The 25,896-nt window shown below is 41.4% G+C and overlaps 1 protein-coding gene across 2 annotated transcripts in view; it reads left to right on the top strand.

The window, feature by feature from the left end:
- The window catches only part of ZFAND3 (zinc finger AN1-type containing 3), a 302,188-nt gene that overhangs the window by 222,668 nt on the left and 53,624 nt on the right, over positions 1-25,896 (top strand). The window contains exon 4 of one of the 2 annotated variants that reach the window (XM_055138547.1): positions 14,330-14,395. The exons of the other annotated variant lie outside the window; for it this stretch is intronic. Coding sequence (XP_054994522.1) covers positions 14,330-14,395 — 66 coding nt within the window. The remainder of the gene's footprint in view (positions 1-14,329; positions 14,396-25,896) is intronic. 2 annotated transcript variants of the gene reach the window in all.

Raw genomic sequence — 25,896 nt, 5'->3', positions numbered from 1 at the left:
GTAATGTTTATGAGACTGATTTTAGGTATATAATTTTATACCTCTGCACAGTGTCATCACACTGCACCCACCTTCAGAATACCAGTAGCCCTTTACCACAAGGACATTTCTCATAAATTGAGAAATGTCAAAGAATTGCCCCCGCATTTCTCTCCTTTTCCCCACTGGTAACCTCAGTTCTAGAGAGTCCAAAGACTTATTTCTGTTTGTTTTTTAACATTTGCTTTTCTTCTCTATATCCTGTGTATGAATGAGATCATTGGTATTTAACCTCCTGTCTTACTTTGCTTATTAATATGACCCACTCACCCGTGTCACAAAAGATTTTAGTTTTTCTCGTAGTTGGTTAGTATTCCAGTGTCTGTGTGTACATATAAATACACAGACACTGGAATACTAATCAACTATGAGAAAAACTAAAATGTGACCAAAGAACACAGTGCCCAATAGCAGTTGAGTAGATACAGATGAGTAGATAAAGAAGATATTATATATATATGTGTACATATATATATGTACATATATATATATATATATCTGTCACTGTATCACTGTCATCCATTCATTGATTTACTCGAGTGGATACCAGAAACGTCTCCATTCGTCCCAGCCCTAAGATTTTAGCAGCCTCTCCTTACTCATCTTTTCCAACGATTGGAGGCTCTTTTCAGGGTCGGGGAATGAGACTGTTATTGTTACTGTTTTTGATATATCGAATATGCCACAGGGAGCTTGCCAGGCTCTGCCATGCAGGCAGGGTGCTCTCGGTAGCTTGCCGGGCTCTCTAAGAGGCATATATATATATATATACACACACACATATATATTTATATATTTCCATCTATGGTGATGTCATGTGACCGCTTTGTAGCCACGCGGTCCAAGAATATGTTCACTCATGTGTGAGGTTCGTTTCGAGCATGTGGAAACAATCCTGGAGCATGGCAGCAGTTGGCTAGTGGAGGTCGGCTGCCAGGGCTGGGTCCCTTAGGGTGGGGAGGGCTCTCACCTGCCCCCCACTGGGGCGCCCCTAGTGGAAACAAGCTGGCGTGAAGTCTGGTGCCATGGTTATCTCATATCTTCTCTATCTACTCATCTACTATTGGGCACTTTGGATTTTGGCCACGCCAGCAGTGCTCATGGCTTACTCCTTGCTCTCTGCTCAGGGTTCACTCTTGATGGGGTTTGAAGGACCATATGCAGTGCCATTACTGAACCAGGTCAGCAGTGCCTCAACTCCTGTGTCATCTCTCTGGCTCTATCATTGTGCACTTAGGTTGTTTCTGGATCTTGCCTATTATGTAGTGTTAAAGAGAAAGTGCTATTTCATATGGTAGTCTCTTTCACATTCTTGGTAATTCTTGATAATTTTTTATACTGTTTACCATAGAGACTGGGCCAATTTATTTTTCCATGTGTTGAAAAATTAAAAACATTTCCTCTAAAATGAGGCACAAAACAGGATGTCCGCCTTCAGGGGCCAGAGAGATAAACTCATGAAGTGCTCCTTGTACATACTTGACCTTGCTTTGATTCCTGGCACCCAGTATGATCCCTGAAAACCTGCTATGAGCAAGCCGTCAGCCCTGAGCACCGCCCAGTGCAGCTCAAAGACAAACAAGAAGTATAAGGAGTTCTTCACCTAGGAGACTGTTTGAAGAACACACTGAAGACGATCTAATAAGAGCAGCAGCAGTAGACTCATCTCACAAAAACGGATAGAAACTGAATACAGCAGTGATTCAAATGAAAGAGGAGAGAAGATCAGGATTTATGAACAATGAAGCAAATTTGAGAAATATCAAATTCCATTGGAAGGGTGAGCATTAGAAACATGGTGTGCAGGCAGGTCAAGGGAACACAGGCTAAATTCAAAAAAAAAACAATAGCTGAGAATTTCCCAAACCTGATTAAAAGAACTGACCATAGTATCTCGGGAGGTAAGAGAACACCGAAGTACCTGAATCCAAATTAACCTATATTAAGACGTATCATTTTATTTTTCTTTCTGAGTCACACCCAGCGATGCACAGGGGTCACTCCTGGCTCTGCACTCAGGAAATACCCCTGACGGTGCTCAGGGGACCATATAGGATGTTGGAAATTGAACCTGGGTTAGCCGCGTGTAAGGCAAATGCCCTACCCTCTTGTGCTATCCCTCCAGCCCCCCTAAGACATATCATTTTAAAATTATTAAATGACTGCTATTCTTGGTGGTGGAATATGTGCACTGGTAAAGGGATGGGTGTTCGAGCATTGTTTAACTGAGACTTAAACCTGAAAGCTTTGTAACTTTCCACATGGTGATTCAATAAAAGAATAAATTTTTTAAAAAATAAATAAAATAATAAAAATTATTAAATGTCAATTATAAAGAACAATTGAAGGGTCTCCTAAGAAAAAGAATAAAAAAACATTCTGAGACACCTCTTTCAGGCTTTTGACAGAATTTTCAGCAGGCTAAAAGAGTGGAATGACAGTTCATATTACTAAAAGAGATGCAGAGTAAGGAATGATGGCAACCCCATGCCATGGGTTGTATAAATGAGAATGCTTTGCAGGGAGAACTTTGTGGGGTGGGGGAGAATGTGGGGAGGGTTGGGAATGAGGAGCTGAACTGCATTAACGTAAGGGCAGAGGTCTTGGACATTTCACATTTCAGGTGTTTAGAGGTGAGGTCACGAGGCACATCAAAACCGTAAGACTCAACACTGGTACAAGCATGTGACCCAATCTATAACAATTTTTTTATATTTTAATTAATCTTTATTTTTAAAAACCATGATTCACAAAGTTGTTCAAGCATTCAGTGTTCCAACACCACCAGTGTGACCTTCCCTCCACTAATGTTCCTAGTTTCCCTCCCACCTGACCTCCCCCTAGGCACTGAACAAATTGATTATATTGCTTATTCCAACAACACTTAAAGAAATGGCAAATAGAATGATCAGAAAGTAAATTCGTAAGAGCCAGTTTGTGATTACTATATAATTTTGACCTATATAAATAAGAAAATTAAAACCACTTAATATAATACAATAAAATGCCTATTATTTACATATATGTTTTCAACTCAGGAATATAAAGTATCTTACATTAAATTTATTTTATACTTGGATCTCATTAAGGTAATAATCATGTCTCACCTGTCATTAATACAACTTTTAAAACAATTCTATATTAATATATTTTGGAATTTACATGAAATAGCTAAGGCCTACATGTGTAAATTTTCCCCCTACACTTTGTATAAACACTGTGGTCAACAAAGTTGTTTGTGATGATTTGTGACAGGCATTCAGGATTCCAACACCCACCACACAGAGGTACCCAGGTATACTCGACCAGTGGCTGAGAACTCCAAGCCTGCCTGGATGATACTGGGCCTCCTTCACCCAGATCCCCTATTTTCCAGTAGCTTGGCAGTCACACCCACAAACTGCCCTTGGTGCCATGTAATCTCATCAACAGCCAAGACCCAGAGACTATAAAACAAAGCTCCCAGAAGAGAGCCTCTGGTGCAGAATCTTGCACGGCAGAGCCTGGCAAGCTCTGTATGCATGGCGTATTCGATATGCCAAAACAGTAGCAATAATGGGCCTCATTCCCCTGACCCTGAACACAACAGGGGCAAATGGAGATGTTACTGGTGCCCACTTGACCAAATCAATGAGCGATGGGACAACAGTGATATAGTGATATAGTGATACTAAGTCATCATGAACAACTATAAAAAAATTGATATTTTATTGGCCCCCTCATATCTGTAAGTGTAATATTTTTTGTGGAAGAACTGAAAACTGTGTTACTCATTACTTTTATAATTGAAACCAGTTTGATAGTTGGGACACAAAATATGCAGTTTTTTGTTTTGCCTTGTTTTGGGGGTTAGCCCAGTGGAGCTCAGGGACTGTTCCTGGCTTCGGGTTCGAGACCACCCCAGTTGCTCTGACTGGACCCGGCCTCCTGCATGCAGAGCACGCTCCACCCCGAGAGCTGTCTTTCCACAGGCCACTTGGCGACTTCAGATGCAAATGTACACAACGCTTGGGGTTCTCCTGCAGACTCATTCCCTACAGGTACAGAATAAAATTGTGCAAATACGAAATTTCTGACAAGGTCTGGTCCTATGATTCCCATCAAGAGAAAACACATATTTGTAATTATTTTATAGAATTCCTTATCAGTGTTTCTACTACAGAAGAGTTTTGTTTCCTGTTTGAGGCATAATTAACATGTAGCACCATGTAAGTTGAAGCAGTACAGCATACGGACTTTTTTTTAATTGAGGAGTCATTGAAATATAAATTAGTTTCAGCTCTAGAACATGATGATTCAATATTTGTATATATTGGAAAATAATCATGGTAAGTATAGCTTAATATACATCAGAGCATACACCTTCACTATCCAAAGCCCTAGTTAGATGTTTATGTACTGGGAAAATAAACTGCAGATAGCCACCTGCCAGTGGTGAAATAAATCATTTTTGCATAGTTATTTTTTTTATCTTAAATTTTCTTCTTTAAAAATTCCTTTACAAGAGAGAAAACTAATGGGCTTTCAACACTGTTTTAGTGATGGAGATGAGAGCTCAGCCAGCTGCATGCATTCTTGCCTGTGGGAGACCCCGATTAGATCCCTGGCACCACATGCCTCTCTGCACACCGTCACAAGCAAAGCAAGGGTGTGCCAATCCCCACCACCACCAGAAAAAGAAAATAAATGGAAAAAACACTTCCACAGGTCCATTAAGAAGACTGCAAATCTGGAAAGTCACTTTCCCACAAAAATTTCCTCGGCCACCTATGAAATGATAGTTTCTGGTATGCAGACTAGATTTTGAAGCAGCAGTACCACTAATCTCTCCTTGCAAATGCTAAGTTTGTATGTTCTTATTAAATTAAAAGCTTCCTCTTTTGCTGTGAAAGTAAAGGTCCTGGTGAGGAGGCAGACTTCACCAGCTCAGGCCCTTCACAGCTACTTGGTGAATGATAACATGCTGTTGATTTTAAACTTAACCTCGGCTGTATTATGACACAAGAGTTTAGTTGAAAAATTCATATGTATTAGGAGCATCTCCTTGGGTATGTTAGGTGTAGACCTTTCAACCTCTATGAGTATATTTTGACTGTGCTTGTGAGTGTCTCTCTGGGCTGCCACAGCCCCGACATGACTATGTATCACTTTCACATTTGTATTCATAAGGTCTATTACTTTACGAGCCATTTGAGATTTTGACCTATCAAAACATGATTCTTTAGATAGAATAAAAAATATAGGATATACCCTTGTTAAGGAATTCTAAAAATCCTAAATCGCAATATGAACACTAATCTGTGTGGTCCATATTGTGATACTTTGAACCATTATTTGCAAAGAAGGTTCTCTTGGTAAGACAGTAAGCCAGGCTGGACCAGGCTGCCTTCCGCTTAGCTTCACTTCAAGCACATCACCATCGGTGGTAGTCGCCTCTAAGAGCAGCACAGCAGGGGGCAGGGAGGAAGGCAGCTGTGTGTTCAGAAGTTGTGGGCGGTGCCTATGGCCCAGATACGCATCTTTCCCATTTTCTTCTCATGAGAAACATGTGTAAGTCACTTCTGAGGAAGGCATCTCAGGTTCCATTTGCTGGTGCAGGTCAAGATTTAGAAGAATGCTTTTTATAGGTGAACTATATCAAAAATAGTGCTTCATATTGACTGACCCTGATTTGCTCCCTTGTACCTCACGGGTCCCCCCCACCCCCCACCCCCCACAAACATATGTCCAGGCGCTGCCCTGGAGGCCCTGGAGGACCACTGAGATGAAGCACCACATCCCCAGACCCTCACTTGGAATAACTCGCAGTTGGCCAGGGATACCGCAGGATCTCAGATCCCTAAGCATCACTTAGGAGGGCTCTTCCCCACCCACAAGGCAAAGAGAGTTCTAATGCCGAGTGGTTTCTTTGTTAATGTTATGAGATGCATGCTTGTGTTGATGGTAAAAATGCAAATAAGGAAATCTGAGTGGGGCCTTTTAAGCCTGCAGTCAGAACTGAAGTTTAAATTGGCTGAGTGACAGCTCCTGATTTCATATCCATATTAAATATGCTTTGTCTCAGAGAGAAACAAAAGTGTCTAAAAATAGGACTGACTTTATTAGCCAGGTGAAATTTTGACCTTTCAAAAAATGGTTCTAGCTTTGATCCACAAGAGGGTGGGGGAATCTTAGAATGTCACTGTTAATTGTTCTTGGACCTTATCCCATTTTGGAGTATTGATGGGAGGTAGTGTATGTAACTCTGTTTTGGACATAAAACATGCTAAGAAAGAGGTCATGTCGAAAAAATTGAAATTGAAGTAATTTCACTTCTTATTAGCAATCCTTTGATTTTCATGAAACATTTAATTTTGCTCCTTAAGTACCAAATAGAATGTTCTAGGTTGAAATTATACACAGATTATACATCTATCCCTTGCCTTTATTAGACTATCATTATTTAGTTGAGAATGGTCAAATGTTTTACTTCTACTTACTCAGAGCATCGATGTTCTCTGTAAGACCATACACCGACTTACATGAGAGTCAAGTATGGACAAATGGGTGATTATATTAACATTTAGATTTAGTGCTTTGCTCTATACCACTGGTTCTCAGAATCTAAGTATTTCTTGAATTCCCCAAACCCATTCAGATTTCTACCTCTTCCACTCCATTTTGAGGGTGGCTTTTCTTCATATATTTTATATAAATAACATCGCAACAGATTGAATGCTGATACAAATATGAAAATATAAGTATTTGAACAAAGTTGCTTATTTTCTAAATTAATTTTTCATAAAACAATATGTTGCCATGTAAATTACTTTGTGAAATTACAAATGAAGGCAGTTTTAATATCAGATAAGGTCAATATCAATAACCAACGCACATAAACAAAAGCATTGTAATGCCTTAGTTATTCTACGTGGGAAGTTTTATATAATGAATGTCTTTAAGCGACCACACGTAGTCATGCTTCAGGTAAGCGTGGCCACTCCTTGAAGTGCCAGGGGTCCGTCTTCGGGACTCGCACTTGCCAGACTTGTGTTGTGCTTCTTGGGCTCTCCAGCCTGTCCTGAATTTTTGTTTTGTTTAGAGGGCACATCTGGTGGTTCTGTGAGGTACTCTTGGCTCAGTGCTCAGGAAGCATGCTATAATGGTAATTTTTAGTGTGTAAAGGTCTCACGATCTAAATATCATAGCAAATCTGATCCACATAAAAATTAACTATTTCTTTTCCTCCTGAAGAACTCCGTCTAGTTGTTTGAGTTATTTGGTTTGTGAGGGGGAGGAAGAGGGACATCGATTTTGCTCAGGTCTTGTGCTTGGTGCTGTGCTCGGGGATCACTTCTGGCAGTGTTTTGGGGTCATATGTGGCACCCGTGATCCAACCCAGGCTGTTGTGTGCGAGGCAAGCAGCCTGCCCACTGTACTACCTCTTCCGCCTTGGGAATTGTTTTTAAATGAATCACTACCATTCGGTTGGAAAAAATACTTTCAGATCTGTGTGTTGAGTTTCCAAGAAGAGTAAGACTTTGCTCTTGTCCTTCTTTCCCTTTCCCCCTCCTGCCAGGGATTGAATCCATGACCTCAAGTGTCTGAGCCAGTAAGCCATATACCTTGCAGGAGAGCGTTTCTTATCAAACAGTGGTCGGTCTACTGCAGTGTTATAACTGCTGGTTTGTGGACTGACATGCAGACAGGTGCTTGGCCACAGACATGAAAAAGTTAAAGAACACTTGTGTGAAATCAGTCCCAGATCTCAGCATGTGTCTACTCTGCTCTCTGGGTTTATCAGTCATGTGCAAATAAGAGCACTCCTGGTTTCATTTTGTTCATATTCTTTATTGGGAAGGTGGTATCAGAGAATTTTTTTTCCATTGGACAAATAGGCTAATAATATACATACAAATATGTGCAAAACTACCCAATTCTCTATTTAGGGGAATGGGAGTGGAATAGTAATGAAATTTTCTTGCAGTGTCCTTCATAAGCAAAACAGATGCCAGTCACAACTTCTTAACTACTTTGAAAATCTTTTTCTCCTGAATCCCTAATTTAAATCTAAATGGAGGGAGAGATCTTGCAGTAAATTAGGATTAGGATTTCTGAGAGATTAACACTTAGATTTTACCAGAAGTTAGTAAATGGTTTGATTTGGAAGTTCCATTTGGAGAAATGGAAGGGATATTATCTGTGTTGAAATTTTTCTATAAACTTAAATTCCTGCTCACTATATCTTTATATGACCTTGTTTTTACTCACTGGTGCTTTTCAGACTCAATTAGATAGACAGATTAGGTATGTCCCTATTGAAATAGTCAATTACAAGCTTTGGGTGAGTTTGGGAGTAGCTAAGGCTTTCTTTATTTAAGAGAAGGCATCTTTCAAAAGTAGAGAGAGAGTATGGGGAATATTGTCTGCCATGGAGGCAGGGGGAGGGTGGGAAAGGGGGTTATACCAGGGATATTGGTGATAGGGAATGTGCACTGGTGGAGGGATGTGTGTTTGATCGTTGTGTGATTGTAACCCAAACATGAAAGCTTGTAACTATCTCACGGTGATTCAATAAAATTAAAAAAAAGAAGAAGAAGATGCCTTCTGAACTGAGCCAGCCAGATTTAAGTATCTGGGATAAATACAATTCTGTTTTAAAGTGTCTATGCGTATGTTAGTGGCTTTTAAGAATAAGTATCTTTTTATATGAAGTATTTAAACACCATGGTGAACAGAGTCGTTCATAGTACACTTGTTATGGATTTGCAGTGTTCCAGCACAGATCCCAACCCTGGGTCACCTCCCACCACTGCCATCCCCCAAGCCTGCTCCTAACAGGCACAAGAATAAATACCTTGACTGTGGGGAATATGTAGATTATTTGATTATTTTTCAAAGATTGTTTTACATTCCTAATATGGCCACATCGGGAAATAGTGCAGAGTTCATTTCACTATCTATATAATATTTTTAGAGCTTTATCACAAAACTTGATAAAGATATTCAGAATCTCTAGAGAAAAGGAGGCAAGGTTCAAGGACTTGCAGCTCTTGAGTGTTTTGTTTGAAAGCACTGTTGGAACAGTGACACTGACAGGGTTCTTCTGCAGGAGCCCGAGAGAGTACAGGACTAGTCGCCCTGCGTGGTGTGGACCCGCTCAGGTCTCAGTACCACTAGGCACCCCACACGCCATCAGGAGTGGTCGCGCTAAACCAGCCCCCTCCTGTCTAATGATGTGAATGCAAACAGTGTGCAGATTATGATAGAGTGGGGTTGATAGGCTGGTTAAAAAAGGATGATGCATTTTGAATTAGCCCACAGTGTCTTTAGTTGGAAATTAATTAGATACTGTTATGTAAATGCGATGTTAATTAAGCCAAGAATATTGAACTGCTAATAAATCTGCATAAAAGAATGGTTATTTTTGTGTATTAATGTTTTGCAGTTACCATGAAAGGACTGATAGTAGAATATTTGTTTGGTTATTGAGCTTCTGGTAATTTTTAGCTGACTGACTCTGTGACAGTCCATTTTTCCTAATTGATGTGTTTTAGCACATGTTGTAACTGCAGCCAATGAGGGCTAGTGGAACCAGGAGCCAAAAATAACCAGTCATCACAGCTGTTTGAACAAAATCTTCCTGGGTAGACTGTTGATCTCTATTTTCAAGGTTAAGGAGAAATGTTGTTTTTCTGTAGTCTATCAGCTTTAGGTTTTGAATATCAGAAATGACTGCAGATCTGATGCAGCTATGCTCCAACCTGAGTTCTTACTTCCTCCTCAATCTTTGGCTGCTCTGCAGGGTTAACTACTGCCTGGGTAGCTCATGGACTTTTGATACATATAGTAACGCCGTTGGTGGTTTAAAAAAAAAAAGGAAAGAAAAGAAAATATAAGAATCTTGCTGCTTTGATTTCAGTGTATGTGGATGGTTAATTCTGTGTTTTTGTTTAGTTCTGGGCTTTGCTGGTCCCATTAACATGCAGATTTGAGCCTTGTTAGAACCTAACAGAACTGGAATCCGGAATGTTTCCCTAAGAAAACCTAGTGCTCCATTGCAAACTGAAGAATTTCATTTTGTGGCTCTCACGTGGAATTGCAAATAAGATTCATAGTGCTGCATTATGTATGACACCTTCAATACAAGAATAGAAACATCCCTAGGAGACGAGGTAGACTGTTCAGACTGGCCGTAAACCACAAGCTGTCCCTAGACCTAAACCTGAAATGATTTTTTAAAAAAAATTCTCGAAGTGCCTCTATGGCTGACACTGTTCTTTTTCTTCCTCCCCCCTCTTTCCCCCTCACCTCTTCCTCCCTCTCACCCCCCTCTCTCTACTCTCTCTCTCACTCTCTTCTCTCTCCCTTGTTTTCCTATTTTCCTTTTCGACATTGTGGTTTGCAAAGGGTAACATGCATATCACTTTACCTCCTTCCAGCATTCAGTTCTTATTCAGAGTGATCATTTCCAAGGGTTGGTTAATCTTGATTCAGATTTATAATCCTGAAAATTCGTCATTAAGGGACTTTAATTTATTTTTCTTCATATTTAAAACCTCATTAAAATGTTCTGCACTCAGTTTCCACAGATAGAGGCTAATTGTAGTGGTGTGAATTGTCTGCTCAGAAATACATTTTACCAACCTTGATCTACTCTCTTACCCCCTCTACACTTATCTAGGGAACTTTGTTAGGAAGGATTTCTTAGGTTCTTCAATTAGCTTTTTCCATCTTCCTGCTTGGAACAAAAAAGAAAGAAACACCACCACCACCACCCACCCCCAGCCCCGTATTGGGCAATAGAGCTCCTAGAAAAAAATAGTTCCATTCCTTGATAGAATAGATGCCCTGACTTCAGCCATTATCATGAATTCTCAAAATAACTTTGTTTGTTATAAACACATAGGACTCCTCTTATTTTTTTATTATTGTGTGGAACAAACCTAAAATGTTTCCCTTGAGTGGTCCTTTATTTCCTGTGTTCACTTTAGCAGAGTTGACGAGGAATTAATTATATGAGGGTAGATAATCTGCAACTACTCCTTCTGAGGACATAGGAATACTGTTTCCTGGCTTATTTAAGGTAGAATGGGCAGTACTCACATGTAGCTGTCCCAGAATTTAACCTGTTTCATAGGGCGACTAGACCAAATATAATTCCTTGCTCTCTGTTTATCATATTGTCCAATTACCAAAGCTGGGATATATTATCACTGCCAGTTATTCTTGCTGGCAATTTGTTTTGGCTCAACTGTGGTTCTTTTTATACTTTATAGTAATGCAGTGAATACATTGGATTGGGTTGTTAGTTTAATAAGCTCTCTGGAGAACACTTTTGTGATGATGCATGTTGAGATGTGCTAGGTAGCCTTAAAGTTATTTGTGCATTTTCCAAAATGTACAGAAAATAATTTGTTAGAAATTTTTTTAAAGGGTAAAATTCTCAAATTACAGTTAAAGTAAAAATTGCATTTGTAAAAATGGTAGTACTAATTCATGAGTTCCAGCCAAATTTCTTTAGGGGGTTTGATTTGATTGATTTTTCCCTTTTCTTATAATTGCATTGGGTGGATTATTTTATGTTCTTAAAAACATAGTATTTTGGTAGTTGCACCATTATTGACTCATTGGCCAGGTACTGAGCAGGGAGTTAAAAAAATGTTAATAAGAGATTTGAACTAACTGTACTGCTAAAACTAATCTTCAATTATTGCATCAAAATTTTCAGAGTTAGAATCTGGGACCTTTTATTTCTAAGATGCTCCCTTAAACTTTCTAAATTCTGGAAATGTTCTAACATTTTCATCTGTCACTACCCAATTATGCTAAATCTCTCTAGGAGGTATATGTAATATTTGTGTATTTCATTCAGATAGTTCTCTTTAATTCTACATCAGTAGAAAAAAAGGTTTTTTAAAATGTATTCTATTCTTCTGACTGCAGATGTGGGCTCAGTAGTAAAAGGCAGCTTTTAGCCATTGCAATGCCTTGAGTTCGCTCCCTGATTCTGGGGGTTGAGCTGGATCCCATGCTCCTGTGCCATGAGCCTTAACTTCCCCCATATCACCTATCTGGCTCTGTGAAATTTCTTTGTCTAGTTTAATTGATCAACACTGTGACTTTGAGCAATTTTTGTTAATCTCAGAATCATTATCCAAGATCTCTCAGCAAGAAGGGAATAGTTGCAGTGTTTAATCTGAGTCTTATATACAAAGCCTGTATTTTTCCAGATATAAGAATTCTGCTTTTAGCAACAACAACAGCAGAACCTTTCACTGAAGCAAAAGCTACAATGTTTTTATAGACCTGTAGAAGAAAATGTCCCAAGAATTCTTGAGGATGTGGGATCTGTTAAACTTTTTTTGTGGCTCATGTCATAGTTGTCCATTCTGAAATTTGTTTTTTTTTTGGGGGGGGGTTACACCCTGAAATGCATAGGAGTTACTCCTGGCTCTGCACTAAGGAATTACTCCTGGCCATGCTCGGGAACCATATGGGATGCTGGGATCGAACCCCAGTCAGCTGAATGCAAGGCAAACGCCCTCCTTGCTGTACTATCACTCCAGCCCCTACTCTGAAATTTTTATATATATTATACTTTTGCTGGTGAATGTGGTATTTGTTTAAAAAAAAAACCACTTAAAATGCCTTGCTCTACTGATCTTCCTCCCTAAACTTCCGACTTAGTAGTCTTACCTCGTTCTCCAGGTCTTAGGAAGCATCCAGATGATGCTGGTCAGTACTGAATACACTTCTTCCTGATCACGTTTAGCACTTACTACTTGTGTATAATCTTTGGCGCCCAGTCATTTTCATTCAGCTCTTCATTGCTGTCATTATTCTTTATTTTTATATGCAAATGGTTTCTCAAACAAATAATCAACTCCCTTTCTAACCTGTGGTGGCACATAGTAGGTGTTTGCTAAGTCACCGGAGCATTACCAATGAATGCACTTAACCTGTTTTTTTCTCTTACTTCCTTTGTATCTTCTTACAACCCAGTAATGTTTGTTGCCATTATGGCTTTGTAAAGGGAAAGAGAAGACCAAAAATGAACTTGTTAGATGTGACCTTTATGTCCCTAAATCAAGAATCTAGGGTATAAATTTTAGGAACAGGTATCAGAACTCTTTTAGCTATGCTTTTTGTTAGTAATGTTGATGTCATTTGTCTTGTCACAGGTGACACACAACTATCTTAAGTAACTATTTCCCGTCATTAATCATAGTCACCTGGTGAACCTTTTTAAATATTTGTATAATTATTTGTCTGTGTATCCTGTTCCTTTATAATGAGCATAAACCCCTACCAGGGCCTGTCAAGAACCACTTGTTCTCATGTTTGTGTAGTAACTTCGTAATTAAGGTAGGGACTTGCAGGTAGATAGTATTAGGGGTGTTACATGAATAATAACAGGAGACTTTGTTGGTGGTCCTGATTGTAAGAATGAAATAATGGTGAAGTCCTTCAAGTCTTCCCCATTAACTGACTGTGCCTCTTGTGTGAACTTTTGAATTATGTGTCAGGTCTCTGAACCACAAAGAGTCCAGGAAAGATGTGTTTGTGTCATGAAGGCTCCTGTAATTAAACTAGATATTCTTTCTTGATCAACATTGCTTTTTTGTTACATATTAAAATAATCCTTTTTTTTTTCTGGCAAGTGGTTTTTTTGTTTCTTAGGAACTTCTTTTAAATAAAGCTAGTTTTGGGACTGGAGCAATAGCACCGCAGGTAGGGTGTTTGCCTTGCACGCGGCCGACCCGGGTTCGATTCCCAGCATTTCATATGGTCCCCTGAACATCGCCAGGGATGATTCCTGAGTGAAGAGCCAGGAGTAACCCCTGCGCTTCGCCAGGTATGACCCAAAAAGCAAAAAATAATAATAATAACTAAAAATAAATAAATAAAGCTAGTTTTGAAAGGTGTGGTGTGACTGCTGAGGTCAGCCTAAGAGGGAGTACTCCTGCTTATTGCTCTGTGGGGAAAAAACTTTCCTCTTACCTAGATTGAAATTCTGTTTAAAATTTTATTCTTTAAAATTAGGTGAGATTCCATTTGGTTGGTGTTTTTTTGTTTTGTTTTTATGAGAGGCACACTACATTGTAGAAATATGGACCTATACTGAATTGAAAAACTAGAATTAGGTCTTAGACTTAACAGCGACCATCTTCTTCATCTTTCCTGCTACCATTCCTTTGCATAGTTGCAGGTTGATGCCATCCTCTCTAGGGTTCTGTTTCTCTGGGCTAGCAACTGTGGGCATGTAGAAGCTATGTCCTGACTGATGTGCCTGCCTTTGTATTTCTAGGTGGGCCATGCACAGACACAGCTCATGTCTCGTTAATCACACCAACCAAAAGATCCTGTGGTACAGGTACGTACATCATTCTTATCTGGATTCGTTCTTATCTGAGCTCGTCACAGAAATTAGCTGCTAGTTCTAAATGTACTGTCCTTGCCAAGGTAGTCTCTAATTTCTTTCATCAATTGTGAAGTGACGTATTATGTGCTTGGTGTTGGATGGCTTGTGAACAGAGGTCATGGTGGTGCTCTTGGAGGTCAGGGTGAGTTAACTGGCAGCAGTACCACGGACGTGGACATAAACGTTTACCGACTTTCTTACTCTGAGACTTGAAGCATCTGAAGATGTAAATTTGTTTCCCCTTAGTTTCTAGCATGTGGTTGATTTTTCTAGATCTTGGACTCACAAACATAGGCTGGAGGGTAAAAGGAATAGAAGTCAAACAATCAGTAATTTAACTTGGCAATTTTATCCTGATAGTCTTAGAAAATTATTTTCTCTCATTCATCTTGAAAGTCATTGGGGATGATAGAAGTCTTTTTTTTCCGCAGATGCATGGAGTCCTAAAAGCTTCTTTGTGCATCTGTGACATTTTTGTTAAACATGAAGTGATGAATCTTGTAGCTCTCTAAAGAGCAGTCATAATGCCCATTGCTCTCTTAGCCTGTAGCTTAATTTATTCTAAACAATATTTACCTTTTCAAATAATGCCGTTTGCTTTCAAAATATGTTAAGGATTCTATTTGGGAGAGTCAAAATAATTACATTGTCTTTCTGAAGGTCTCCGTCAGGGTCTGTGTGATAGCTAGAAGGTCCCTTTAACTCAGTAGCACATGCTATTTCTATATGCAAACCTTTGCCGACACTTTGACTTCTCTAAGTGCTCGTGGTTTAGATACTGACTCAAATAGGTGTGTCCTTGCCCAGTTTCATGGCCACATCCATGCAATGAACTCAAGAAGCTTGCTCTTCTGTTCTGAGCGACCTCTTAAGACAGTGCTGTGTGAGATTCCTGTCTGCTCTCACCCCTCCTGTGTGTAGGGTCCAAGCCACGCTGGGTAGTTCCTGATTGAGATAGAAAAGAACTTTTTTTACCTTAGAGCAAGACAAAAACTGCCCTAATTACTAGTGGGAAGCCAGAGAGCCAGCTTCCTACTCTTTCAGCGTATTTGAGCCCTTTGCTTTAAGAACCGGCACTCTGCACTCTGCTTTGGCTGCCGGCTCCCCTTTCCGCCCGGCCCTCCAGCAGGGCTATTGTTGGTGCTACTGGCATGCTTTCCCGGGAGGAGGATGGAGTGAGTTGCTGGCATGTTGGATCATCCTGGGAGATTTGAGAAAGAGACCAGTATTCTCAGCATAAATGCTGAAACTAGTCAGACCAGCTCTTGACTGTTCTGTACGCGAGCACCTCACCTTCTTGTACATCTCTCTCCTCTCTGCTCCTCCTGCTCTGTGCCAGCCTGTGCGCAGGCACCGTATCACCAGCTACTCCCAGCATGCTTACGCTGTGTATGTGAGTTAAGTTACTCTTCAGAACATTTGTGACATAGTTACTGTTCTTTACAGATGATAATGAAGGACACCCAGAAACTTAACTATAATTCCTGAGTGATACTTAATGGAGCTAGTCGGCATTAATAGAACTGTAATATCAGCACAGGTCTTTCAGATGCTTTAACTCTGTTTTCCATATATTGTTACAGCTTACGCCATTAAATGAAATTTGGAGAAAGACCAATTTTGAAATAGAACCCCTAGTAAGCAGTTTCTAAAATGTGACTTCTAGAAGCAAATCTGGTTTGATATTTGAGCCACTTAATAAAATGTTGACTTTAAGAAAATAAACTTCTCAGAGCTGGAGCAATAGCACAGCGGGTAGGGCGTTTGCCTTGTACACGGCCGGCTCAGGTTCAGGTCCCAGCATCCCATATGGTCCCCGGACCACCACCAGGAGTACTTCCTGAGTGCATGAGCCAGGAGCAACCTCTGTGCATCACGTGGTGTGACCTAAAGGGGGAAAAAAAGAGAAAAGGAAAGAAAAGAAAAGAAACTCCTCAAGATTTGTTTTTCATCTGTAAGTGGGATGAGGAGTTTCCTAGGTTTGATGATGAGAAAAGAAATAAAATTCAGAGTTCATATAATCTTTAATAATGGTAGTTGCTAACATAATCTTACCATAAGTATTTGTTTACTATGACCACCCACCCACAGGAGGGCTAAACTAGAAGACCAGCACTCACTGTCTTGCCTAGTTTAGTTTTATGTTGCTCTCATTCTTTGTTGCTTGACTGTGTTATAATAGGAATTGAGAAGATTGTCTAGTTTTTCACAAGGGAGGTGATAGAAGAGGTGTTGAACATAAACGCATGCGTTTTTCAGGCTCCTGTGATGGCCGTGGGCCAGGTGGGGCCTGCAGGCGGAGCACGTGGACTAGACACTTACCCAGCCCCTCCAGGCTTTCTGAGACTGAAGGCGAACACATCCTTCGCTACTGAAAAAGGCTGGGAAATTCTTGCTCAGAAGGAGATGAAAGCAACGTGCAGGTCATCACCAAAGAAGCCCAGAGGACAGTTGGGATCTCGGTGTGGCCCTCAGGCTGCTGGGCTGAGTCTGCTCCTCCGTCTAGAGCAAGGGGCGGGCAGCTTCCGGCGAACTGTCCCGGCCCGGCCCTGAGATGGCCTTGGCTCTAGAGCAGCGTCTTGCTTCCCAGAGGGGAATTCAGGGTTAGCTTTGAGAACCACAGTTCGACTTGTCTCTTTCATTTATCCTGGAGCTTGCCCGCGCTGGAGGCTCTGAACCTTTTCTTACAAACCATTCCTAGTCTCTGCTGCTACATCTCTGTGTGTTCTGTATATCTTCACATCTAGATTCTTTTATGTTTGGGGCTCTTGCCTCCACCCGTTCTGTGGTGTTTTTACCATGTCGAGTCCGTAAGAGCCCTTCTCCCAAGCATCTTGCAGAATGTGGAATTTGAGGCGTATGTGATCAGAAAATACCTTTCAGTAGTGTCATTTAGTAGAGAGAGAACCTCTTAATTTTGATCTTGTGGTCCCCGCCTAACCAGTCTACCTGTAAAAGTGTCACCCGAAAGCAGCTTTCACTGATACTTGGGCTAGAATAAACTGGTTCTTTCTTAGCAGACATTGAAGAAGCGTATACGGTGTAGTTGGGAGAGAAAACAGTAACGGCTCTTTATGTTTATTTTACAAACTGCTCTTTTGGCGGATTTGGCGGAGGTGGGGGTGTGCATAGTAGTGCTCAAGACTTTCTCATGGTTCTGTGCTCAGGGATCACTCCTTGTGGTGCTCAGGGGGACCATACATGGTGCCAAGGATCAAACGTGGGTTGGTCACTTACAAGGCAAGCACCCTTCCCTCTGTACTATCTCTCCACCACCCTTGGCCTGATTTATGATAGATACTGCATTTGATTATGTAATTGTCACGTATTCTATGCCAGGTGGGTTTTTTGGTTGTTATTCTGTTTGGGTTTTTGTTTGTTTGTTTGTTTTTTGTTTTGCAAAAAGACTGATGAAACCATTATGTGAAGCTTTTTTATAAAAGAAATTGTATAGTGTTACTTGACAAGGCACAACATTTATGAAGTAAAATGCAGTTTTTAAAACAAGTAAGTATACTTACAGATATGTATATATTAAATATATGTGGCCATGGGGCCGGAGTGTTAATACAGCAGGTATGGCTCTTTCCTTGCAGGATTCCAACCTATGTTTGATCCCAGCATCCCAAATGGTACCCGGAACACCACCAGGAGTAATTCCTGAGTGCAAAGACAGGAGTAACCCCTGAACGCTCCCAGGTGTGGCCCCAAGCTAAGTAAAACTACTTGGCCATATAATTTAGATTGCCATGCAGGATCTGTTCCATTAACAAGCAGGTTTCTGTTTAGTCCTTTGAAAATTATATGTGAGGATGAACCGAGAGCCGCGGCACGAGAAGCAGAGCCTCCGCGCCTATTGACTGTGATCCTGAGGTCTCCTAACCCATTTTGGCACCAGAGCGGATGCTTGAGCCATGCATTTTGACTGTGAACTGAGCTACAACCTCATGCAGCCCGGGGAGGGATTTTTCTCCCTCTCCACCCCATTTTTCTGAGCGAAAATGGCGGCAGCGGCAGCAGCCACGTGGTGAGAGCCACCCTCTAAGACCCCGCCACCAGGAGGTAGGACTTTCTTTAGTGACGTAGCCTGTAGGTGGTCCTGGGAGGGGGGGCGTTCCCGGCGCGCCTTCCGCCCAGAGATGAACCGAGAGCCGAGGCACGAGAAGCAGAGCCTCCGCGCCTATTGACTGTGATCCTGAGGTCTCCTAACCCATTTTGGCACCAGAGCGGATGCTTGCAGCCATCCATTTTGACTGTGAACTGAGCTAAAATATTAGAAATCCAAAACCGCGCGGCTGCGATAGTCTTCACTCTTAGCAATGAAGAGAAATTATTAGATGATGCCTATTCGGCAGGCCTGATTGTTGGGGAAAATTTCCAATCAATAATAGTGAGTTCTGTATGGAAATATGAAATGTACTCAATATATATAGAGAATAATGGGAATATCATTAGCTACTTAGATGGGGGGTGGGGTGGGAGGGGGGTGTATTGGGGTTCTTGGTGGTGGAACGGGTGCACTGGTGAAGGGATGGTGGTTTAATCAGTATTTGACTGTGACTTAAACCTGAAAGCTTTGTATTTTTTTTTCTTGTTTTCACGGTGGTTCAATAAAATATTTCTTTAAAAAAAAAGAAAATTATATGTGAAATCAGTATTAAACTGATTACTGTGATTTTTAATAATTGAGGCCCAAGTGTAATCCTAGTAGTCGATTAACTTTCTGTGTTTCTAGAGACTATTCAGTCTTGTGATTTAGAGAGGTAGATAGCATTGTAGAACTGTTAAAATGAGAGAAGAAACTCTTCCTAAGGATTTGCTTCGTTCCAACCATCAGTTGAGCAGTAGTAACAGATGAAAGGTGAGTTTGTGTTTGTAAGTTGGACGGAAAAGGCTTTTCCGTTAGATGTTGACTTTTAGCTATCCAGGACTATTAGCCATTCCACTTGGTATGACCTTTAGAAAAAATACCAGTACCATGATCATTTTGGTATTTAAACAGAGAAATATTGCTGAAAGTACGGTGGCTTTCTTATATTGTGGGATGTCTCCAGCTAGCAAAGAAATGACAAATGCTGCCGAGTCCCATGTTGCTTTTGTTAGAACGTGTGAGTTACGGCATATCACACCTTCAGATTGCTGCAGAGTTTACATTTCTTCAAAGAATTCAGAATGTTTTGCACATGTTCCTTTGTCTTTTCTCAAAAGGTCCCTGCCAAGAATGACTATCTTACGAAGGAGAGAGTCCACTTTTCTGGGCAACAAACCACCAGAAAATTCCCTTTGTGCTTCATTTTTGCTACCAAGTCATACTTTATGCCAGCGGGTTTATTACGTTTGGGCGGGCAGAGGCGCACCAGCGGTGCTCGCTGCTCCTGGCTCCGTGCGCAGGTGCAGCTTAGGGCAGCCCTGGTGCAGGGGGCAGGCAGTGCGGGGCGTCGGACCAAGGGGGCCACATGCAGGACGAGCACCTTAGGCCCTGCTTTAGCTCTTCCCCCCAAGAGTTTAATCCAAACTTTGATTTTCTCCTTATATTTAAAGTGCCCTGCAGAGGGGGGCTAGAGAGATCATCTAAGGGCTGAGGCCTTTCATTTAGCCTGTGCTCAGTCTCCGGCACCCCATGTGGCCACCCAAAAACGAAGTCATTAATTAAAGAGTTTTCCTGTAGGAAAGAGGGGAGAATGTTGCCTTTTCTTAGCTTAGTTTTAATAGGGGTCACCAAAAAAAAAAAAGGAGCCACACCCTGTTTGTTGTAGAGGAAGGGGGACAGGCCTCACTCGCCCAGGGACTCGGGCTGCTGCTTTCTGGGGATCAAACTCACACACGCTAAGCTTCTGCTCACTGACCTGATGGAGCTGTCCCCTCTTAGGATTTCTTATTTAAGACAAGGTATGCTAATTTTTTTTTTTTCCCAAGAAAGCTTACTTGCGAAATTCCTTTTTTTAGAATTTGCTATTGGTGAACCTTAAAATTTAAAATAGAACCATGTCTCATCTTAAAATCCTTGAGGAGTAGTCTCTCTCCAGCAGTACCCTTCAACAGTAGCTAATCAAAAGACCTGCTTCTGTAGGTCAGTTCCAGCTAGTCTTTGAACCAGTTGTGTGTGTGTGTGTGGGGGGGGGGGGTTGGCACATCCTGTGAGGCTTGGGCTTCCCCCTATCCCTGTGCTTAGGGACCAGTCCTGATGATGCCCAGGGGGCAGGTGTGGTGCCTAGGATGTGTAATGCAAGGGCCTCACCCCCTGGACTTCTTTCTCATCTCTCTCTCCTTCTCTCCCTCCTCTCCCTCCACTCCCTCCCTCCCCTGTAGGTCTTGGGTTGAATTTGTCAATGGATAAAGTTGTTTATGAGGGAGAAAAATGAGGAAATTGCCCCTTCCTTAGTTCATCTTTTTTAATGGCTTTGTTTTTCCATTATACAGTCCCTTTATTGAAATTAAAATAAGAAATAAAGAGCTAGAGAGAGTACAGTGGGTAGGGTGTTTGGAAGGGAGAGGGGAGAGGGGTGGGGTCTTGGGAAGGGAAGGAGCAGGAGGGGTGGGAGGGCTGCCGGGGTCTCGGCCTGACAGGCTGTCCCTTGCCGCACCCACTAGATTCACTTTCACTCTTGCTATAAGTGTGTGAGGTAAATTATATTCTCTCAGATAGACTTGAAAAATGATGATTTATTTTTTTTTGTATGTTTTAAATGTGTTTATAATTAGTCAAATAGCAACTAAAATAACCAGCTGTGGGACCACAGGGAGCTGTCATTTTACCTAAGATGAGACTAAAAACTGTCCTGTTAAACATCAAGTAAGATTTTTTTTCAGAAACTTTTTATCTTAATTCTCCCTTTCCCAGTTTTGTTTTCTCTTGGACTGGAACTCAGGGCCTCACAGGTGCGAAGCATGCACCTGACACTGACTCACACCCCTCTCTTCTTTTTTCCCTTCTCTTTTTTAGGAGAGTACCCCTTTGTCCTTGGGGGTCACATGTTTTTCAGTGTGTAACTAATCTGATTGTTTATTGATTCCTTCATCCTCCCCCCATCCCCAATTTTCTTGACTCACTTCTCTGTTTGGCTGCCTGCTTTTCAAAATTATTATTGCCTTCGTACAAAGATGAGAAAGAAGCAGAACCTTTCACCTGGGAGTTGAGAAAATTGTGTGCTACTTTAATATCAGTAAAAAGGAAATGTCTTATTGTATTACCAACAGGTTTGTGTAAGAACTTTCAGTTTGACTCAGAAAGTGAAGGGTGGTGGTGTTAAGTCAGAGGTGGCCCTGTAACTCTTAGGAATTCCCTCGCAGTTGTGTGGTTTGTCTCCCAGTCAAGGCACTATCCGGAGGGTCGCACCCCAGCACCCTGAGCCCTAGAAAGCTGAGTCTGACTATAAACTGCAGTGGCCAATATCTCACCCTGTAGGCGAGGCTTCTTAGAAGCATTTTGGGAATCTTTGAAGGAAGGTGGTTTGGGATGTAAGTTCAGCTGTCTTTTCTTTTTTTTCTTTAAAAAATAAAATTTCCTCTGGCCCTTTGGGTGTAGCTTTTCCCTCAGGTCTGCAGTATCAGCATTAGAGACAGAAAATTAGAAATTTGACCTACTTGTGTAATACGCAAGTTCCCATCAAGAGAATATTAGGGAAGATATAAACCTTTCATTTTTTATTAGCATTTAATATAACCATTGAAGAAAGATCAAAACAGTAAATCTGTCATGACAAGGAAAAAAGTATTAAAACTACATTGTACCTTTTACACTCACCATTTTGGGTCCTAAAGGAGAGTTCAGTTGATTCCTAAGGTTTGGGACAAAATATGAGAAAATTGAAAACATTTTTCTATCTAAAAGGTGCCATGTTTTATTGTGAGGTAAAAGAGTTGCTCACCCTGGCTCCCCTCATGAGCCTGTTCTTAATAGGTGCTGGTCACTCTGCTGTGTTGGGGCGGCAACTAGGTCACTGAGGAAAGAAAGTGTCTGCTCAGTATCTTTCCTTTCAGTATTTTTTAAATGTAAACAATGTATCTGCCTGAGATGCTCATGTCTGAGAGTAGAGTGAGACAGCAGAGCGCTGTACAGTTGGATTCTTTCCTAGTCTGCCTGTCAGTAACGAGTTTAAAGACACCTCCCACGAGCCCAGATTTCAGAAAGGATCAGGGAGCACCTTCCAGGTGTTTGTGTGTACCTGAGAAAGAGGGTTATGGCATACCTGTGTCATGTGCAGGCCAGCCAGGCCCATGTCTGAGAGCTTGCTGGACTTGAACTTCAGCCTTGCTTCAGGGGTCTTGCTTTGTTTCACCCATCAGAAGCACTGGTGCCTCCTCTGAGAAGACTGAGTAGTGCATACCAGGCCACGGTGCCAGTCTTCTCACGAGGAGTCTTTGCACGTGAAAGATGAAACAGCACTCACCACTTTGTAGATAGAGAAAAAGGAAGTGTAAGAGGCTGATGCCATTTTGGATGCGATGTTGAGGGGCTCGTGGTTCTTCTGCTTTGTGCAGATTCGTTGTTCTTGGACCCTTGAATGCTGTTGCAACTGTGTTTTTTGTTTTTGTTTTTCCTCCATGGTCATTTATCATGGTGTGCACTCTTACCAAGGGGAAAAGCCCTGAACTTCCATTAATTAGCTGTTCTATTGCTCTCCTGGGACGTGAAGCCTGAGCCAACACTATTTTAAAAAAGGATATCAGGGGAATTTTAGAAAATGTAATACCTCAGCTGTTGAAACTTTTAAATGGGGTGGGGGCGGGGATAAAGCAGGGGTGCCTTTCACAAGCCGCTCACAGCTGCACATGCCTGTCGGGCCGCGTGTTAGAAGTGTAGTTTCCCAAAGCGCTCGGAGGAGCGTGATGGAGCGGCCATGGCGCTGCTGTATAAGTCATTCCAGCCTTGCAATGATGCTGCCCATTAAGGAGACTTTTTTTTTTTTTTTTTTTACCCAACTCAGTTCCTGGCTGTACTAATAGAACAGCGCATCAAGCAAGGCTGTAAATAAAAGTTATTACCTAATAGGTGTGTGCTGAAGTGGAACGGACGGAGCTGAGGCATGGAGGCCTTATTGCTGTTCATCAGCAATTATAAACAGGATAAAGTAGCTGGGGCTTGGCTGATGCGGTGAGGCTAATAGGGGCTGGGGATGACAGAGCCACGATGGGATGATGTACGCTGATGGGTTTTTACTACCTCATCTTGCTGCTTGCCTCCAAGACAAGTTGTGTTATCTGTTTTCCTGCCTGCTCATCTATCTGGAGAGACAGGCCCGTCGCCTCTCCTCCCGGCAGGTGGGCTGGCACTTACCCCTCATCCCCGTGTCTGCGCCCAGGCACCCCCCTCGTGCAGAGTCTTCAGGAATATTTCATAATCATGGCCGATTAAAGCCATAATCTTATTGTATTGCCTGCTGTCATAGTTATAGATCACACCTTCAGAAGCGGTTGCTTCCGTGGAATATAGGAACAGCTGAGCCTGATGCTTTATTAAAAGACCACTGTGACAGTTTTGTGGTAGATTCAAGAGGAACAGGCAAAAAAAAAAAAAAAAACGGGATAAGCATGCATTTTGCTCCTGAGAGCTTATATCATAAAGAGACAGAATAAGTACCAAAATGTATTTATTTAATTCCAGCTTTAGAGAGCAAGAAATGTAAGTAATGTTTATTTCTTAATGTGAAGACAGGAAAGATAAATTATACTAATCATTATGAGCAAATATATTATTAATGTAATCTTTTTTTCTTTAAAGACTTAGCTTCCTGGGCTGTAGAGCTAGTACAGGAGATAAGGTACTTGCTTTCTGTGCAATAGCAAACCTGGTTCAATGCTCTGCCACCACATATGGTCCCCTGAGCACCACCAGAGGGCAGTCCTGAGCACAGAGTGATGAATAGCTAGCTCCGAGCACTGCTGGGTGTGGCCTCTCTCCTCTCTCCCTCTCCCTTTCCCTTCCTTTCCCCCCTCCCTCTCTTCGTATCCCCCCCTCTCTCCCAATTTCCCTCTCTCTTCCTCTCTCCCACTCTCCTCTTTCCCTCCCCGACTCTCTCTCTCTCTCGTCTCTCTCCCTCTCCTTCTTTCTCTCCCTCTCTTTCACTGTCTCCCCCCCACCCGTGTGTGTGTGTGTGTGTGTGTGTGTGTGTGTGTGTGTGTCCTCTCTCTCATAATTATTTTAAGGGGCAGTAGGAGTGGCTAAAGGGTACTGGAATATTGAGGGACCGTCTATCACAGCAGTGAGATGTACTTTCTGGTGAAGGAAAAATTATTTAATATAACTCACTTTGGAGTCCAGATAAGCCTAATACTTGGAAAACTGAACTGTAGCTGTTTAATTGTGATCACTCAACCATAGATCATACGTAGCCTTTAGACTTTTGCGTAGGAGAAAGCTATGGCAAATCCACCAAAAGTCTTTGTAAGGGATTTAGCAGTGTGATTCAGAAGTTTAGAACTATTTCATTTCATTAGTTGTCATTTGTGCATTAAGTGAATCACGTATTTTCGCACAGTACCTTCAGAATTAACCTTTCAGGAGACTTCCTGCTATTGGAGAAATCATAGTTTTTCAGTGATGTCTCTTGATGCCACAACTGTGTGCAGTGCTTCAGGTCTGGTGTATGAAGATTGCAAATCAGAAAAACCAAATATTAATTTTTTCACAGAGTTCTTCACTGTTATATGTGTTGCCACTGGATTAGATTGTCCCTTTTGCATTTAAAGTAATATTTGAGTTACTGAAAAAATCAGTTCCTGCTTATTCCATTTATTCAGAGTGTTTTGTGGTAGCATCCAGTGGAATGGAAGAAGAGATAAATCTGAGAAAAAATATTTTAAAATAGAACAAAAGGCTTTGGTATGGTTGATTAGAGTTGACTAAAGAAAGAACGCAAAGTTGCAAGACTAGAGCTGAGGTGATTTACAGCAGAGAGAGTTGTGGGAGAAAATTGTTGTAACTGTGTTCCATTTCTGATGAACCGAATTTTCAGTTATGACAGTGAGTCATGTAGAAAATTATAAATATAGGCCTAGTTTGAAAATCACCTATCTGGAAAAAATGATCAAGGTGTACACATGGGAAAGAGAACGAATACAGGAGAACTTGAGGCTGTGGACTATGCTTAGGGTGCTGGGGAGAGAAGAGAGCCAGTGTTCAAAGAAGTGAAATACAGGAGGATCCTGCATACAGGATCATAAAGATACGTGAGAAGAGGATCCAGAAATAAGAGGACTAAGGGAATTTGTTACAGTGCGTAAAGACCATTGGGAACACTGAAGGAAATAGGTGTGATGTAGTAGGAAGCCAGAGCCTGATGTTTGATAACAAGGAAATGAAGGCAACAGACAGAAGCTAAGGAGGTAGCTGAACCATTAAAAGAGAAACAGTGATGCTTAGAGACGGCTACACACTCGGACATTTTTTGGTGCAGTTGGATAAGATAGGGAAGTATTTTTGCCCTAACATGAAGGAAGCTTGTACTTTACAT

This window comes from Sorex araneus, chromosome 5, assembly GCF_027595985.1.
Source record: "Sorex araneus isolate mSorAra2 chromosome 5, mSorAra2.pri, whole genome shotgun sequence".
Taxonomy (NCBI): Eukaryota; Metazoa; Chordata; class Mammalia; order Eulipotyphla; family Soricidae; genus Sorex; species Sorex araneus.
This window is presented reverse-complemented; position numbering and strand designations above follow the sequence as displayed.